This window comes from Bipolaris oryzae (assembly GCF_000523455.1).
Source record: "Bipolaris oryzae ATCC 44560 unplaced genomic scaffold scaffold_129, whole genome shotgun sequence".
Lineage (NCBI taxonomy): Eukaryota > Fungi > Ascomycota > Dothideomycetes > Pleosporales > Pleosporaceae > Bipolaris > Bipolaris oryzae.
In genome coordinates this window covers 1-18,541 of record NW_006911405.1, presented here as the reverse complement: position 1 = coordinate 18,541, position 18,541 = coordinate 1, and the positions used below count along the sequence as shown (strand labels likewise).

General features: G+C 49.1%; 7 protein-coding genes across 7 annotated transcripts; 3 read left to right on the top strand and 4 right to left on the bottom strand.

Annotated features, from left to right (window-relative positions):
• Positions 1-63: 63 nt before the first annotated feature.
• COCMIDRAFT_102429 (uncharacterized protein) lies at positions 64-444 on the top strand (the record flags this gene model as incomplete). The annotated part of the gene is made up of 1 exon (XM_007692445.1): positions 64-444. A coding segment is annotated over one exon (381 nt), but the record flags the coding sequence as incomplete, so codon positions are not given.
• A 1,717-nt stretch (positions 445-2,161) lies between these two features.
• Positions 2,162-5,313, bottom strand: COCMIDRAFT_102423 (glycosyltransferase family 1 protein; the record flags this gene model as incomplete). Its single annotated transcript, XM_007692444.1, has 10 exons — positions 2,162-2,367; positions 2,440-2,578; positions 2,654-2,784; positions 2,839-3,249; positions 3,297-3,316; positions 3,374-3,828; positions 3,888-4,256; positions 4,315-4,366; positions 4,417-4,868; positions 4,942-5,313. 10 exons carry the CDS (start codon positions 5,311-5,313, stop codon positions 2,162-2,164), a joined length of 2,607 nt encoding a protein of 868 aa, XP_007690634.1.
• Positions 5,314-6,510: 1,197 nt separating this feature from the next.
• On the bottom strand, positions 6,511-7,978 carry COCMIDRAFT_102395 (glycoside hydrolase family 5 protein; the record flags this gene model as incomplete). The annotated part of the gene is made up of 2 exons (XM_007692443.1): positions 6,511-7,691; positions 7,750-7,978. The coding sequence occupies 2 exons, from the start codon at positions 7,976-7,978 to the stop codon at positions 6,511-6,513; spliced, it is 1,410 nt and encodes a 469-aa protein (XP_007690633.1).
• Positions 7,979-8,491: 513 nt separating this feature from the next.
• On the top strand, positions 8,492-11,521 carry COCMIDRAFT_7624 (uncharacterized protein; the record flags this gene model as incomplete). Its single annotated transcript, XM_007692426.1, has 1 exon — positions 8,492-11,521. The coding sequence occupies one exon, from the start codon at positions 8,492-8,494 to the stop codon at positions 11,519-11,521; it is 3,030 nt and encodes a 1,009-aa protein (XP_007690616.1).
• A 191-nt stretch (positions 11,522-11,712) lies between these two features.
• Positions 11,713-12,821, bottom strand: COCMIDRAFT_7623 (uncharacterized protein; the record flags this gene model as incomplete). Its single annotated transcript, XM_007692425.1, has 3 exons — positions 11,713-12,463; positions 12,518-12,586; positions 12,640-12,821. 3 exons carry the CDS (start codon positions 12,819-12,821, stop codon positions 11,713-11,715), a joined length of 1,002 nt encoding a protein of 333 aa, XP_007690615.1.
• A 498-nt stretch (positions 12,822-13,319) lies between these two features.
• COCMIDRAFT_28580 (uncharacterized protein) lies at positions 13,320-14,018 on the top strand (the record flags this gene model as incomplete). Its single annotated transcript, XM_007692432.1, has 2 exons — positions 13,320-13,542; positions 13,600-14,018. The coding sequence occupies 2 exons, from the start codon at positions 13,320-13,322 to the stop codon at positions 14,016-14,018; spliced, it is 642 nt and encodes a 213-aa protein (XP_007690622.1).
• A 498-nt stretch (positions 14,019-14,516) lies between these two features.
• COCMIDRAFT_7621 (uncharacterized protein) lies at positions 14,517-15,571 on the bottom strand (the record flags this gene model as incomplete). The annotated part of the gene is made up of 3 exons (XM_007692424.1): positions 14,517-14,869; positions 14,920-15,385; positions 15,455-15,571. The coding sequence occupies 3 exons, from the start codon at positions 15,569-15,571 to the stop codon at positions 14,517-14,519; spliced, it is 936 nt and encodes a 311-aa protein (XP_007690614.1).
• Between the last annotated feature and the right edge of the window lie 2,970 nt (positions 15,572-18,541).

Here is an 18,541-nt window from a genome sequence, read left to right as displayed (position 1 = left end):
CTGACAGGAAATATTTTGGTACTACAAAAGCCGGCGTCTTCTGAATTAGCCGATGATGTCATCGTGACAAACAAACGAGAAAAGCGAGATGTTGCCAAACAGCCACGGTGCGTGCAGCGGAAACCTGGATTGGAACGACTGGGCAGCCGAGATGAAGATGCCTCCATGCTTGTGCCCGCGAAACATGGGCACATCAGATCGAGCACTTGGATAGATACTCGAAGCGAGCCTGCCACATTACCCAAAAGCCCTAGCGTGCCGTTGCTACTACAGAACATGCATTCGCACAACGCTAAACAACTGGGCGAAGAGCGAAGGAAACAGGAGCTCGAAGAACAGAGGGTACTGTGGGAGTCTACGCTTCCTAAATCTCCCCTAGATCATATTGGAGGTTTCGCTACCGGACACCATCTCGACCATGTGCATCCTACAGGCATGCGCTAGAGCAGCTGGGCATGTGATATCTTGCCAATGGTTCTTTCTTCTCCAAGGACCCCTCCAGATTTTTGTCACCAAACCGGACGCTGGGCTTTCTTTTCTATGGGGAGTTAGGATGGATGATACAACAACTTACCTCTTCGCTCTACTCTACGAAGACTTGTTTTTTTTTCTTTTCCGTTTCCTCATCTCCTAATTGTCCTGCGCATTGACAGGCGTAGGCGTAGATCATACATGTGGGCTTCTGTCAACTTACTTCTCTCTCTCTCATTTGACCATGACCTGATATGGTATAGAGCATGACGCGTTGATGGCTCTACAAGATGACCGGAAGTGGGACGCAAATGTTAAATGTATAGCATACCTGTGACAGTTGTAGCCTGTTTTTTCCTCATTAATACTATCCATACATCTCTTATTGAAGTCGTAGACGGTTCTCTTGACGTGACGCTCTTCTCATGCGGATGTGCTAGCCTGATATGTGATTTACATAGGCGTCGTGCTGAACCTTTGCACTTCTCTTCTTCTAGGTCAAACTCTTCATCCAAGTTCTACCCTGCCATATCTCGTAGACAACGCACTCCACTCCGCCATATCGCTTCGAGTATTACTTTTACACAATGATTTTTTCCATCTAATTGCATCATCCTATACACTAGTATCAAAAAAAACTCACAACATCCAGCTATTCCAGTCTCCCTTATAGATCTCGAATCCTATATACCTCCCCTTACCTCAGACTTGAATTCATAATCACTCCTCATACTCCCACACCCACATGTATCACAGCCTCCTTATCCTGCACCTCCTTCCCCCCCCCCCACTCACCCTGCGACCTCATCGTTATGCACAATCTCCGGTGGGGTGGGAGTGTGAGAAGGGGAGATAGTGGAGTACGTGGTAGGTGCAGTCTGGGCGGATTTCGTGGATGTATTTTTTTTGTGTCCGGGGGACCAGTGGAAGGAGCGGAGCATGGTGCTGAGTAGGGATTTTTTCGGTTGAGAGTGAGGTTGGTTGGGGAGGCGTGGTGGTCGCCATGGTTTCGATCTGGAGTGGGTTGAGTACTTTGAAAGGAGGGGGGGTTGGAGGTTGGTGTAGGGCCTTGGGTGGTGAGGCTTGAGGGGATGAAGGGGGCGGTGCTGGTGGTGGCATTGTTGGGATTTGTTTTCGGTGTTGGTCAGAGATGTGAGCCGTTATTAGACTAGGGTTTTTGAGTGTACGTCCTGTCGGAGGTCGGGATGAGAAGAGAGCAAACGTATCTTAGAATAGAGGGTTTCTAGTCGCAGTAAGAGGCGGTAGCGCTTATGACATGTAGTCAGGATTTTATTCTAGGTGTGAGCGACGTATACTGTGCTAACCAACCAGCTCCCAAATGATGTCGAGGTGTTGGTGAACAGCATGACAGCGGCATAGATGTGTACGACCTTGTGTTACAACGGCCTCCCTTACGAAAGGGATGCTAGCGCTTCGAAATGGGACATAGTGGCATCAAGGTAAACAGCTAATGGAAATAACTATTGCCATTCCATCTAAGTAGCAACTGGATTTATTCCTTGCTCGAAGTAAAGGTGGGTATCAAATCGTTGAGGGAGGATACCGCAGTGAATACTTGTCACTGCCACATCTGTCTACAATACAGCTACAATGCAACGCTATTCCTCTAAGAAACAAAACCCAACCCACCAAAAACAGCCCGGATATAAAACAACATAACCAACACGCATCAAACCAAAATACTCGACCCCCGCCGTTGCATCCCCTTCCATCTAGCCACCACATTCTCCCTCTCCTCATTCGACACCTGCTCAAAATCACGCGCACCCTGCCGTAACCTGATAAGATACAATTCCGTCTGAAGCGGAGTGATCCTATGTTTCGATAACGCGCACTCGATTCCTTTAAGCGTGTAACCAGGCAATCCCCAGATAGCTGTTTAAGAAGAAGAAAAAAATATTGACTTAGTGACTGAATCCACGATGCAAAGGGGCTGAGAAGACTTACCAGCTGAAGCGTGGCACGCGAAACCTGCGATGCCTCGACCGATGCCTTTTGGCAGGCCCAGTGGACCCTCGAGTTTCGTGCCGAGATAGGGGTGTTTTACTAGTCCGGTGAATGCGTCGTAGAGGCCTAGCCGGAATTCCTGGTGGAAAGCAGGATTGGTTAGCTGCTGTGCTTTTCTTTTTGTGTGTGTGTGTGTGAGATGGGTGATACGTACTTTGCCTGCAACGGTTAGGCCGCTGCTCAGACCGACGATTTCGTCACGGCGTCGGTGGCGCTCGTTGGCTATGGAGTGGGAGGGGAAGTTGCGGAAGCCGTTGGCTACATTGTAGAAGAGTGCCACAGGGGCTTCGTTGGTTAGAACTGTGATGCTGAAAAGAGACGATGGATATCTGAACTTACCTTTTAGATATGTCTTGGTCACGTCTCCTGCATAGTGGAGAGTTGCGCTGGTTATTTGATAGGCTCGTCCATGCTCAGCTTCTTGGGCAGCTATCAGGGCATGGATTTTTGCTATTTCTTGTGCATCTAGCGCCTTTTCAATGTCGTCTTGCCAATTTTCTTTCAAAGACTTGGTTGCCATCAAACTGGCGAAATGAGCTAGCCAAATGGGACTTATGGTTTGTCCGTTATGTTCTTCGTCCACTCTCCCTTTTTTCTGAGTATTGGTGGCCCCTGTGGGATCAATACCCTGTAACTTTGGTTTTTTCAGACGGTGAGAGAAGTCCGACGTGTTGATTGCAAGGTTAGTAAAGAAGCTGGAAGCTGCAGCTACGGCGCCAATTAATGGTGCTTCCGCCCCTTCATGGATATCTTCGATTGTTAGCATGCAATAACGAGAGTTGCGAATAAAGCCTTACACCACTGTCTATGGCGGAGCCTACAGTAAGTCAGCTTGTGAACATGTCTGGGCCCCAACAACTAATAAAACACTTACAATCGTAGATCATGTGGATCTATCAGTTTTTGCTTCGCAAGAACACATGCAGCGAGCCCGCTAAGATGGGCTCCCGATTTTTTATCCCTCCATACTGCTAGGCGTTCCGGACAGATATGACACCTCATGTCATCTACCCTTAGTGCGCTCTCAAAATCTCGGACCGTCTCTGAAGCTCCATCCTCTTCTGCAATACAAGCCGCCATCTTCTTGACAGCAATGTCGACTTCGGGTCTCAATGCAAACTTGATGCTCTCGGCCAAGCCTTCTGGCGTGAGTTGTCTGTAGGGAATAGGTTTTGGACCTGCGCCTGCTTTGGCAACCATTTTCCCCCAGAATGGCTGGTCTCCAAAGAACGGTACTATAACAGTGGGTTTTCCAAGTGCTATGCCCGCTGCCGTTGTGCCTGCGCCTCCATGGTGAACCACGCAAGAGACGTGTTGGAAAAGCCAGTCCTTTCTGTGTGTGAGTCGTTTTATCTAGAAATCCTAAATTATAGATTCGCTTTACTTACGTGAGGGCAATTACCAATCATGTAGACATTCTCAGGCGCCTTGTCTGTGCCTATACCTCCCCATCCCTTAGAGATAATAGCACGAACTCCAGCTAGCTTGATCGCTTCGAATATGAGATTTGTCAGGTGCACAGGGTCATCCACGACGATCGATCCGAAGCCAATGTAGACTGGTGTAGGTCCTTTTTCAAGGAATGCAGTTAGATCGTCAGGTGGTGAGTAAGATGAGCCAGCTTTGAGAAAAGAGAACCCTGTTACGTTGAGGTGCTCAGGCCAATCTGATGGATTAGGAATCAGGGCTTGCGACCAGAGATAGGAGTGAGGGACTTTCAACCTTCGAAGTAGTTGAAATCCCCAAAGCGGGCTTATCTACAAAGCACAAAATGGTCAGCCTGAGCAAAGCTATACACTAAGACAGAATTCTTACGATATCGAGTTTCAAAGTACGTGTTCTGAATCTATTGATGAGATCCCCTAGTCTGATACGATTAGCAGCCTCTTGTCAAACTTGATTCGAATGAGAGCCTACCCTTGCCAGGTCATCAATTCCATGATAGCGAAACTAACGTAGTTTGCTGAGGATTCATCTGCATCGCCATATTCCATTGCGGCTAGTGGGTGGTGAAAGGCTTTTGTTGGTGACCATGGCATGGTAAAGACAATATGTAGAGGTATCCCTAGCCTTTCTGCGCAGTGGATATGGCCCATAGACGGTGGATTAGCAATGATGACATCCGCAATAAATAAGCTCTCGGTCTGTTCCACATTCACTGCAGTGACCTTAGGTCCTAGTCCGTCTCCAGCCTCGATACAGCTACGCCATGTGCCTTCAAGTATCGTTGCCATCTCCTTCCGCCTCTTACTCACTTCGCCAGCCCTGATGCTTTCCATACCGGGAAGTAAGCCTGGGTTCTTCACCATGTACGCCATAAGAGCTTCTGGATCACCCCCAATAGAAAAGAACTCGAGGCCATTGCTTTCCTTTGGCGCGTAAGTTCCCGTGATTTTGTATGAATCAATGGATGAATCCGAGTAGATTGTTTGCTCCACTTACCACAAAATCTTTGAAGGCTGGGTGTGTACATATTCGTACACGGTGACAATATGGAGGTGCTTGAAGTAGTTTGGCGATTGGAATAAAAGGTTGCACATCTCCTCTAGAGCCACAAATGTGTATCGCAATATTGAGTCTTGGCGAGGGAAGATCCGCTTGTTGGCTGTGAGAGATATAGAGTTGTGGTGTATTGGCAGCGTCTTTCTTGCTCACTGGGTTGCGTTGTTGATTTTTGAACCAGCGCTCAAGGCGTTTCGGAGTGTGGTGAAAACGAACGGCAACTTGGCCGAGCCTGTTCACTCTGCCTGAAATGTGTGAGCTTGGGTCGTGGAAGTGCCAACGTTCCGAGTGACCCGAGAAACAAGAAGACATGATTGCGGGAGCATTTGGTAATATAATACTGGCGATACTAGCGATGTGAGAGGGCCTGTGTAAGAAGAGTCTTTGGGTCGAGCGCTATAAGATAGCGGCAGTTTGCATGACATATAACGTTGGCGCAGGGAATGCATTCAGGTCCTGGTGTCAGCGAAGGTGGAAGCGCCGGATGGCTAACAGCGCCAGGCAGCGAAAAGTCGCGGACGAATACATGCGAACGGTCATGTCACTTGTGAGTCCAGCTCGTGTCGACCATGTCCTATATAACATCTCAGTTCTAGAACCGTTCTACTACTTGATTGATCCTTTCACGTGTAGCACACGTCACAAGTAAGCCCAAATGCGAAAAAAAAGGCGCGTGGCATCGGAGGATAAGCGTCCTGAGTACAACAGATGATCGCCGCCGCCTAACATTCTTTCTTGTATTGACAGAAAGGATCTGGTACTGATCTATATGTTTTCTTGCATAGATAAATTGTAGGTGCAATGTAAAACTCAATTTCATGGCTCGTACGCTCTTGATGCAGCCAAAGAGTTTAGTAGGTTGTCACCATTCGGGGACCAAGAGTTCCGATGTCAGATTCCCCCGGTGACGCAGAAGAGCCCCCTCGGCCGAAGATTTACGGTCATCGGAGATACGAGTAACCCTAAGATTGTAGTGCGCAGATGGCATTCCTACAAGCATTTTGCTTGATTGTCTGCCCTTCGCGTGCATAATTGCTAAATATGAGTGCTGTGGCCAGGCGGACACTTTATAGAGATTGTTCTTGTACGAACCAACACCGGATGCCTCGGCAGCATGTGAGGCGATAGGAGCAAACGCCAATGTCGTCATTCTTCTTCATCGAGACTAATAGATTGAATACCACTCACCTTCAATTCATTTTAAAATAATACTCGAATTTGGGCTTACTTGCTTTGTTCTTGAGATTTTGACCAGACTGTGAAAAGACTAATGCCTTCACGGAGATGCTGCCGGTGGTGCAACACATAAGGAACAGGAAAACAAAACGCAAAATTTGCTGCTAAATATACATTAACAGCTGCAGAAGCATCAGCTTAATAACTAAACTACACATTACATATTCAAAGAACTTGACCACACTGTTATCTGTTTGGATGTAGCGTATTTTGGTTTTCCTACTGATAGAGCTCAGGCTCAATGTGAACCGTGACTAAGTTTATCTCCACATTTTAGACAATCTTAGTCGTGTTCATCGCCTTTACCCATGGCTTCCAGAACTCTTCAATACCCCGTTCGTAGTTCCATCCCGACCAATCGTAGTTGGTCATACCCCACGTATCGGGGAACCCTTGTATTCCGGATCTGATTCTGTATGAGCCCGCAATGGCCCACATCATCCAGCTTACACCGTGCTCGATGGTGTACTCCTTCAGGCAGTTCTGGAGAGTATTGTTGAAGAGAGTCTCGTCTTGGGCACTGCCAAACTCGCTCAGAATGACTGGTGTCTCACGTACAGCCTTGGGGCAGTCACCCGTGATGTTACAAGCAGGTGGTGCATCGATGCCCAATGCGTTGAATCCATTACGATAGAAGTTGGCTTTCACGATATCGCATGTGCCGGTATCGATATCCTCGCTCATGCTGTAGAGATGGAGTTCCCAGACGAGCTTGTCGGCCCATGGGTGGTCGTCGAGGTTGAAGTAAACCGGTTCACGCCTAGCAGCGTCACGAATAGCCGTGCATTTGTAACACGGTGCGGTGAGGATATTTTTTCCACTAGTCAAAGCCGAAAGGTCCTGGCCATATTGCATACCTCCCCAGAGAATAAGAAGGTCGGGGTTGGCTTCGTGGATTGCATCAGCACCGGCTGTCATGTTGCCAACCAATGTGTCCCAGTTGTAGTACAAATTGGTGACATTCCATGATTCGCGAAGCTCATTACGGAGAGACATGCTGACAATGTTGGGGTGTGCTTTTGCCCAGTTTGCGACGTAGGAAAGGCCACGACGCCAATGGGTAGCATTGAAGTCCAAATCGTCAAACCAGGCAGTGCCATCAATGTGCGAACAGCACCACTGCGCCTTGCCGGTGTGCACATCCGGGCTGATGAAGATGCCTTTGGTAGCAGCAATGCGTGCAATGTCACTCCAGATCTCGAAACGAGTGGTCTGTGCCGTCCACCCGGGGTTCTTGGCGATAATTTCCTTTGTGACTTTGGTGCCATTGACGTACCCCAGGGCATTTATGAGACCAACTTCCAAGGGAACATCCTCGCCGTTTCGATCATAGACCTGATCAATCATCTCGATGGCATAGCCCATGCGGATATAATTGAACCCGACACCCGCAATGTCTGAGAGGATTTCATCGGCGGACGCCCACTCGAGACCTTCTGGGATCATAGTCTCGCCTATAGGCAGAGTGAGCACATTTTTGGCCGGAATCGACAACAGAGAGCTAATACATACCACTCATAGGCCAATTGACGCCTGCCCATGATACTGTCTGACCATTGCGGTCGACAATGTCTCGTCCGCGAGTACTATACGGGCCATTGAACGAAGGCGATGAACCATTGGTAGCCTGTCTTCGTGCATTGTACTGGAAAGTAGCCGCACTCGGAACTTCTGGCAAGTAGCCTGCCGAGACGATAGTGCCGGCGAGGACTGAGGTAAGAAGTAGGCGTGGTCCCAACATGGCCTCGAAATGAAGCGCCCAGTAGTCTTCTGGATGCCATTCAAGACCACGGGTACATGTCAGCTTTTATAAGCTTTTCGGTATACATGATGGATCTGGCTAGCTGCGAAGAACTCCATCGTGCATCGGCAGGCTTGCTGGATACATGCAAGTCGGATGCTGATCTTCCTTGCTTCAGGCCCGGTTGACGGAGAAAAGATGGCCGAGCAAGGATGTCCTCCGCATTGCGGGGGAAAATACGACGAGCTAGTGCTTGGCGAACGATGCTACATGTATGTTCAACCGGCATCGTGTACCGCGGGTCGGAAGTCTTACGCGATTGGGGCCACGGCCTTGCTGCTGGCTCGGTTCATGTGTGGTGGTGGATGCGGATAACAAGTAGTATGTGCGTTGGATGAGATGAGAATGGTCACGTGCTGCGCGGTTCTAGCGCGTTTCCACTGCTCCACCGCCACCCGGCTCAGAGCAGTGTGAATATCATCCCGTCAATTGCAACACACACAGCAGCTGGCCATGGACGCATTGCTGCATGGATTGAACGATGCGCAGAAGAGCGCAGTCACCAGCCCTGCGAACGTCGTACAGGTGCTTGCTCCTCCAGGCTCGGGAAAGACGAAGACACTCACTGCGCGTGTCGCGTACCACATTAACCACGAGCGACTGCAGCCATGGAACATCATCGTATGCACCTTCACCATCAAGGCCGCCCGCGAGATGAAGGAGAGGATACGGGGCTTTGTTGGCGACAAACTGGAGGCCAAGCTGATATTGGGCACCTTCCACTCAGTTGCCCGCCGCTTTCTGTTTCGCTATGGCCAAGAGATTGGAATTGACAAAAACTTTGGCATTGCCGATACCAGTGACAGCGCCGCTATTCTCAAACGCATCGTCACGCGTTATCAATATATCATAGAGCCTGGCCATGCCCGTTCGAGGATTTCCAAGCTCAAGGCTCAGGGCGTTACGGCGGATGCTTTTGCCGCGACTGCCAAAAATGCAAACGACAACGAATTTGCCATGATCTACTCGTCTTATCAAGAGCATCTGGCCGCATCCAACTTGCTCGACTACGACGATCTTTTAATACGCTGTGTCGATCTGCTAAAGAAGTCGCCCTCATGCGTTTCAACGATACAGGCTGTGCTCATTGATGAATATCAGGATACCAACAACATCCAGTATGAGTTAATGAGCTTGTTGGCACAAAACACTCGGCGCATCACAATCGTTGGTGATCCAGATCAGAGTATTTACAGCTTTCGATCTGCCGAAATCAAGAATTTGCTCCGGATGCGCACTGATTATCCAGAATCCGTCGTTATCAATCTGGAGAACAACTACCGCTCATCTGGCTACATTCTGAATTCGGCCATGGCCGTGATTGAGCAGGATGAGAGCCGGCCGCAAAAATCGCTGATTGCCACGCATGGTGCTGGCGAACAGCCCACTCTTCGCCATCTGGTATCGGCCAATGTCGAGGCAAAATGGATCGTTGAGGAGATATGCAGAACGAGAACACTTAGTGCCGGCCTGCTGGATTTTGGTGACTATGCCATATTAGTGCGCTCATCGCCACTCACTCTCCAGATTGAACGAGCACTCGGACAGGCTGGGGTTCCCTATCGTATGGTGGCTGGTACCAAATTCTTCGATCGAGCCGAGATCAAGATACTGCTGGATTACCTACGCGTTGTCAGTCAGCCAGAGCATAATGATGCTGTAGCGCGCGTCATCAATGTACCTTCTCGGAAAGTTGGCGATGTCACGGTCAAAGCGCTACTGGAAGAAGCAGAGATGAGCAAGATTACACTTTGGAAGCTTGTTCTCGACATTGCTCAAGGAAAAAGAAGGCCAAAAAGCAAAGTGTCTACACAAGCACAAAAGGGCATTGAGCAGTTTGTCAACGTCATTTTGAGTTCTCGGGAAAAGCTTCTTCCTGCCAAAGATGACGTGTGCGACCTCTTTGGGCTCATAACTCACATCTCGAACAAAATATCGTATCTGTCATATCTCAAGCAGAACCACAAGGAAAACTGGCAAGACCGATGGGCGAATGTGGAGGAGCTCGTCAATCAGGCGACACAAATGGCCACAGCTGTTGCCAACGGAGAAGAGATATCGGACGATACATTGCCTGTAGCAGAAGGCATAGAACAGCGAGCCGACAGCGCCGCCGATCTCCTTTCGAAATTTCTCGCTAATGTCACGTTATCGAGCGCGGCGGACCAAGAGGGCACAGAGCAAAACCAGGTCACTATTTCCACTATCCATGCAGCGAAAGGTCTCGAGTGGCCTGTAGTTTTCATGCCCGCCATATACGATGGTTCCATTCCTCACTCGCGAGCAGACGACCAAGATGAGGAACGAAGATTGTTGTATGTTGGTATGACACGTGCCCAAGCGTTGCTTTACCTCAGTTGCCCTGTAAAGCAATCAGGACAAGAGCAGACGACTCTTTCACGATTCATTTCGGATCGCAAAGTGCAGAAATTTTTTAGCGAGCGAGGACCAGATCTGGCATTCAAACGGACTATTATCACCGACCTAGCACGGATTCTGCGAAGGAACTGCCCTTCGACCGCAGATCTCGATCGTGCTCGTGATTCCATGGAGCGACCAGAAGATGACAAATACCCAGCGACGCGAGACGAGATTGATGGCAACGATCCAACCTGGGGTGCACCGTGGGACGAGAAGCGTACAAGTTCCAAACCAGGTAAGGATGGGCCGGATCAAGCACTGAAGCGACGGAGGATCGATGATGTGGGCTCTTACTCGAGAGAAAGTGTATCAGTTACGATGAACCGAACATCTAGCTACTCCACCTCCATGACCACAATGCAGAGCATGAATGCCGGGTTCACAAGCGCTCGGGATCTGGGTGACCTGCAAGCGATGCAAAGAGAAGCAGAGCGTATCTGTACGCTAGCCAGTGCTCAAGGCACACAGAGCAGCAAGGCAGAACCCAAGGCAGTCCGGGCAAAACCTGCCAAACCACGTGCAGCAGGCCAAGGCGCCATCACATCATTCTTCAAACGATCAAACAGCGCGATATCCGAGCAGTCAGAACACGAATCATCCACAGCAGGCCCAGGCCTACCACGCTCGCAATCATGTTTAACAAGCAACACGCCCCTACACGACATTTCCAATGTACAGTCTTCGACACCGCGTCCTTTTCGACCACTTTCGATACCAGAGCACAAAGTAACGAGTCAGCGTATTCTCAACAAGCCGAGGAGGAATGAGTCTGAGAGCGAGACACAGAACACACGATATGTGCTTCTATCAAGCTCGCCCGCGAAACCTGATCCAGTGGACCTAGGTCAAAATCCAGAAGCAACAGATGAGCTACAGAGTCCTGTCAAGAATATGGCGGCGTTTAGTTCAGGATCAGGCTTTCGTTCAGCATCGACATTGCACACGACGTCAATAAGCCAGGCACAAAACGGAGCGGCGCAGAAGAGAACATTGGGTGCTAGACGGACCATGCAACCGTGGAGCGTAAAGCACAGTTCCATGCCTAAGCCACGTCCTTCATGAAAAGTATATATATTCTGGAACTATCCCGGCAGTTTGGAAGTGGGTACATTGCATTACTCAGCGTTGGAATGTTGAAATAGGTACGGCCGAGTACATCAACGCATCGCATCACAGTGACATAGTTGCTATTCCTACTCATCTCCTTTACGTATCATTCATGCCCTGTACTCGACTAGTAGTCGGAATCTCATCTATAGCACGGCAAAAGCACTGCAGTACGACACACTACTATCCTGGAGGTCCTCGACAAGGCTGCTCCTTTCATACCTCAGAAAGCTGAATATGCCCTTTCCTTCTTCGAGCGCTTCGGCACTTTCCACAGCAGCCATGAACAAGCCGATAGGATGTCTTCCACACACCGTGTTACCCGTCTTTCTAAGCTGGTCCAGGAACTTTCTGTGTGAACCAGTCTCAATGGCATCCATGCTCTCGTGGTCAACAGCGGCAATGCCCTCATGTATGGGATAGTCACTCGGCACCCGTGAGGACGACTTCAGCTGGGTGGCAGCTGCGCCATTGGGAGGCTGATAGTATGTGTACCGAAAGCGCGAGCCCCAGTGACAGAAATCGGACGAAATGACGAAGATGTTTGTGGAATCAGCAAGATAGGGAGCAAGAAGGGAGCCGTACCGAGCCTCTGCAGCGGCATCGGTGTTACCAACCATGATGGGAACTAGCGGGACCGAGGACGGATTGCTTTGAAAGTCCTTGTTCTTGAGCGACAGCATCTTGTAGATGTAGGGCAGGTGCATTTCCAGGCTGTGTTCGTCCTCGTCTGTTCTCTTTGACATGATCTCCAAGTCCCATTCCTGCTGAATTGCCTGGACGAGGTTTGTGTCTACGGTCAGGTCACCCAGCGGGGTGTGATATTTGTCGCAGCCCGTGGTCGCAGCGCCGCTTAGGTAGTAGTGGTGTGAGGGCCCGAGCAGAAAGACGCGTTTTCTACGAGCAATCAGCGCAGATGGTCGACGCAAAGGTCATGTCTTGGTAACGCACGCATTGGCCCAATCGGCGCTCTTGTAGGCCCATGCAGCGGCAGGCCCAGAGTATGAGTATCCGGCGTGCCTGCATGTTCATGAGCCCTGGCTTGCTAAATGTAGCTATTGGACAATGCGTACGGAGCAATAATGGCACGGGCATTGGGTGTTGGTATCGAGACCTGGCCCTTTTGCGACGACGCCGAACCGATGGGTGTCGTCGAAGCGGGCACTGCTCCGAGCCAGTCGTCGAGCTGCTGTGAGAGGAGCTGGCCATTGTCTGTATACCAGGAGCCGGCGTGGGAAGCTTTGCGAGTAACCATGGTTGGTCGTAGGAGGGTGCACTTGGTGAGAGGCGGTGGTTGCTGTTATGGCAGTAGTTGGTGGGGTAGTGGTGATGATGAGCAGCTATGCGGGGCATGGGTTGGAATGTAGAGAGTTGACGACCATCGACGTAATGCTATTTCCTCTCAACCCCCACCACCAAGAAAATGCAAGTGAAACCTTTCTTTCCACGTCTTCATTGCTTCTCTGATAAGTCAATGTACATTATATACTACGAAGCCGAGGCAATAATCGTGTTGGAATAGTTGCACCGGGCAATTAATACAGTTCCTATTTGGGACGCGACGCGCTCGCGACACGCCAGTCGCGTTCCCTGGCCAGCACCTTGCATCATCATTATTATCATCACCATCCCCAACATCAACATCAACATCGGCCTTCTGCAAGTTGCTTATTCCCACCCACGTATAGCCACCAAGTTCCCTCGCCGATCGGTCTCATTCATTCCATATTTGTCAAACGGTACTCCCACAACCATGGCCTGCAAGCGCAAGCACTCGTCCGACGACTCGTCGCTCTCCATCTCCAGATTCGGCGCTGTTTCCCCAAAAACCCTGGATGCCTCGATGGATTTGGATACCTACCCGCGATCTAATGGCTGGGACTTCATGAGTGCTGGCCGAGTCAAGAGCAGCGACTGGGGCAACCGAACATGCAAAAGAGTGCGCGACAACCGACCAGATGAGCGCGCAATACATGGTATATCGCATCTCCTTCTTGTTATGTTAATATACTGTGCTAACTAGCGCTATCCAGAAAACACCCTGAATAAACTCTTTTCTGCGCAGCGAAACCATCGCGATATCACAGCCCCAACATCCCACTCCGTGTCAAGTCAGCAGTCTACCTTGGCCATGTCAAAACCTCAAAAGTCGACATTACACTCCTTCTGGAAAGAATTGCCTGCGCCACCTGTCCAACCCATTTTCTCGATGCCTGTGCAACTTGATCAGAGTTCGTCACCGCTGGCTCGGTGCGACGACTGCGATACACCATTGCAGAGCGAATACGACAATATGGATATCGACATGGATATAGACTTGGAAGGATCTGTTGAGGGTAGTTCGTTTGCGTGCAATGACTGTGCGAGAAACGTCTGTGGTACATGCGCAGTTGTCTCATCCACAAGACATTGCTTACAGTGCGCGACTACGAGAAACAGTTCACGGGCGTAAAGGTGAAGGCACTTAATTTTCTTCTAGGTTATTTGATTCGCAGCACCATGTGTATTATTAGCATCGTTGTATATGAGGGATTTGACGGCGAAATATATCCACCGAGCTCATGTAGCAGGGCGTCCAGGGGTTGTTGTCCAGTAACATGGGGCAAATTAAGCTTTCGTTTGCATAATTAACTCAGAGTCACTAGTGAGATGCACCATGGCTAAGCACTGTGACTGTGGGAGTTAGTATGAGCTCGTTGTTTCATAAAGGCCACGGACGCGGTAGTTGGCAGTCGGTAGGTAGGAGGCAGCCGCGTGTAGCGGTCTTTAAATCAAAATTACAATTCATAATAATTCTTTTTCTGTTTTGTTTATATACTACCATTGTAGTCAACAGGTTCATGAAGATGTATATATTATAGGATAATACTACCAAAAGTAGTATTATATGTAGAATGACGCTGGACAAATGCTATAGAATCAAAAACGGGCAACTTGAAGCGAACCGACACTACTGGTGTTCTACATCACCGGTTGATAAATCATCTTTTCCTTTCCTCTCTCCACTCGCTAGCTTCCTCTTCTCCTGCTGCCACAAGCACCATGTGCAGTACTCTCCCCAGACCTGCGCAGCCGTAAAGATGCAATGCAGAATCGGAATCAAGACTTTCATAGTGAGTGTCCACTTGTGGAACAGAGCACCATACAATCCGAATATAGTTCCCGTCTCGGCCAAAGTCCCAATAGATGAGCACCAGAAAGCGATGGAAAAGGCGCGCATCAGTTTCTCAGATGTAACATCGGGGTCGCGGTAGATGATCATGGTGACGTGAGGAGGTACCTCGACACTCAGGTCAAAGAAACCTGCATATTGTTAGTACATGGCGAGTGTTTTAGAAGCGCATGATACATACCCCAGAACAAAGCCAAGACAGCCTCCAAAGCTGCATCTGGTTCACGGTCGGTCCTCCCGCTCCAGAACAGCGTCAACTGGCCCATGACTATCACACCAACATGGTGTAAAACAGCGACATAACTAATACCCTCCCGGTACATCAGTTCATGCGCGTACATGGTTGAAACAATCATGACTGCGAAATACAGCACATCGCCCACAGTGGGGACACCGTGATGTCGCTTAATTCCCATCTCAGAACCAAAAAGGGGTGTGCGAAAGTCGCTCTTGCCAACGGCAACGGCGAAAAGAGGGTAGATAGCAATGATTACAACGAAGATCTTGGCCGCAATGGATAGATGGTGGTTTACGAAGCCGCGCTTCTGGCGTGCGTTGAGTGTCGGCCATACGCGTTTGTAAATGAACCCTCTGTCCAGCGTGTATTCGAGGATGTACTGTCGGCATATGAAAAAGACGATGAGAAGCTGGAGTCAAGATGTTAGGGAGGGGGTGGTCCGATAGGAGTCTAATGTAATGACTGATGGGTCACTTACGATTGCGAAGATGAGGCCAGAGTGCTTGATCAATGGCGATATTGGTACATTTTGGATATTGGCGAACCCAGGTAGCGAGCCAGTGTGTCGCTTTTTGTCATCCAACACATTCTCCATGGCGAAGTGGAATATATATGAAGGATGGTACTGTGGAGAAGAAGAAAAAGAAGAAGAGGAGAGCAGACCACAAGTTGGGACTGCAGAGTTTAGAGAAGAGACAGAATGGAAAGAGTGTGAATTGGCGAGGTCAGGGAGAGCGCTACTGGGACCCCAAGTATATAGCCTTGTGCGTTGAGAATGCCCCATAAAACATATTGGTACCGATTAGTCGTAACCCTGGACTCTCTCCCATAAACAATAGTGCCTTACTTCACGAAACGCATATTGCCGACTGCGCCCTCCCCGTTGCAAACGTCAGGCCGCACTATCCAGAATGCCTGAAGCACCGACGCCACAAATACATGTCCATCCCTGTCTATCATCGTACATATTTGCCTGAATAGCCTGAAAAAAATAGTGGTGGAGTGCCTGACACCATACAATGCAAAGGAGTGGAGTTGCTTAACGTACTGTGCTGACATCTACAACGTATGCAGCCACAAATGGCGCAGTCGCCGGCGCCGTGTTATTGGCCGACCCGGCACATTGAGACCGCGCAAGCCACAGGTTGGTTGCGCAGGTGGGTCCGTGCGGTTTGACGAGAGACCCCTCGACGACATATTAACGAAGCTTAATGGAGACAAGATTCGTTCAAGGTAGCTTATTTGCTTGCAAAGACGGAAGGCTGTGCGGCTGTCTGTGCAGATTTCACTGTTTCTTCGAAAAGTTGCAGTTACCAACCCTCTTCCTGTTGCCATCAGACGTTGCGATGGGAGAAGTTGCTATCGTGGGGGTTGTAAAACACTTGGTCAGCCTTACCGCTACTGGCCCTGTGTACCAGGGGGGATCTGTCGTATATTCTATTTATTTTCCCAAGCGGCCTAGTTCCCCAATCTTGCAGGCGCCGGAGTTGGATCGTCGGAAACCCCTAAAACACCACAAGCGCGGTGTCGTATAAGTGGTGCTTTTGCGGAACTTGACTACTTTCGGACATGAGTTTACGCGGCCTTTTAGCACTATACGTTGTATTGCCCCGTGACCTATCAAATGGTCACAGAACTGTTTGAACTATACGTTCTTCAAGGACGGGAAACAAGGCGTTTTTGAATGGTGCCAAGGTGCCTTGTCAGGCGTCAGACGACGTCGGTTTACTTGGCTAGACCTATTATTTACAACTGACGCGACGCTCTGCATGTAGAACACTATCAAGCCGCTTCGAGACTTTCATTTTGTCTTGGGAACAACGTAAGTTCGCTCCAGAAATGGCGCGATTTCAACGGTCCCGCCTTACCTAGCGGCCTACGCAGCCTTATCCACCTGCGTTTACAGCAACAACAATAACACATGACCCTGACGACGAGAATTGTTATGCCGGCATGTGCAGACTGGGAGGCGGCCTGTTGTTCTTCACAAAAAGATAAGTAGTTGATGCGCTAGACGCCAACTAAATATAGGCCCGTGACTGTCATACTCATTACATAAGGGTTATTTCTCGATGCAGAACGCAGATGTACGCAAAAAAAGGCTCTCACCTGAATGTGACATGAGGCTAGCTCATGGTCAGAGTCAACAGACGAAGAACCCAGTGCTTGTTTTGACAAATCTAACAAGGTGTGTCCAGTACTCATGGTTAGAATAGACACACCCAGTTAGGATGGATCTACTGATCACCCAAGATGAACTGCTTGATCAAGGGGTTAGGGTAAACGGTATCAGTACCACAGTCTGTGCGAAGGTTTAGCAAAACATCATGGGTGAAATAGGGGGTGTTTGGTGATCGGCCATAGTAAGACCTGCAAAGAACGTGGGAGCGGTTAACCAATAGTAGAAGATGTGAGAAACAGACCCAAGGTTCAGGCTAGAAGATAGACGCAAGCGGATGAACTCAATAGCTTCTAGTATTTGTCTCATTCAACTCTTAGCTCAGCGCTGATCCTACTGTTCGATTCCGTGCTTTCTTTTTCGCTACAACTGATCAACTCACATGCGAACAGGTTTCCAGAAGGTTTTCTTTAACGTTCTTACACTAATTTGGGCTCGAGTTTCTCGGAAGCAGCCGCTTGAAACGGTACAAAGAAGCCCACTTATTCAAGGTTTAGATAGCCGCCTGTAGCCTTAGCCGCTACCAGTCTGCTAAGGTGAACTGTAGTGCTGAGAGTAAAGAACGTGTCAAGGTTGAGCTAGACAGTAGGGACAGGGAACTATCAGGGAAGGGGCGTAAATGCTAAAGGACATTAATCCCAACCTCCAAGTAGGTCGTACACCCGTGGGTGTGGTAGTACATACGTCGCAAGAAATATGAGAACGGTACCTTATATTCAATTTATAGCCACCGCTCCTTCATTGGATAGTTCTAAAAACACTTTGAACTTGCTGGTCGGATAGCGTTCTGCCCTTCGTTCATGGTGCGTTCTACACTAAGCATTTCCGATGTATCCGGAGCGGACGAACAGAGACCAGTATCAGCATCAGAATATTGACTGTCAACCCTGAAAGGACTACGAAACATAAATACCTTCAGGGAACTACAGAGAGCAAAGCGTGATAGAACCACAGTGTGTGCGATACCACACCTTGATTTGCATAAAGAAGTGTCACAGCGACACTATACACAACTCCAAACCAAAAGCTCATTGAAACCTTTTCTTACCCAAGACCTTCGTATATCCCCATAATGATAACGAAAAGCGGTATACCGATACCAACAAACTTCACCAATCTCACTATCACAGCGGTCCACTTCCTCACACCTACTCGTCCTAACCCACCTTTCCCCTATAAACAAAGCTAACAACCAACATTCATCATTTTCGAAAACAGTAATAACTTATAACGTGACGGATAAGCGAGTCGGTCAGGCAAGCGAGTCGGTCACCCTACCAACTTTGCGCACCTCTGCGGGCATATATCTCAACAACACAATAGTATAACAAATATAGAGTAACAGAGTGAATTAAGCAGTACTATTAGTATCTTTCTTACACGTAC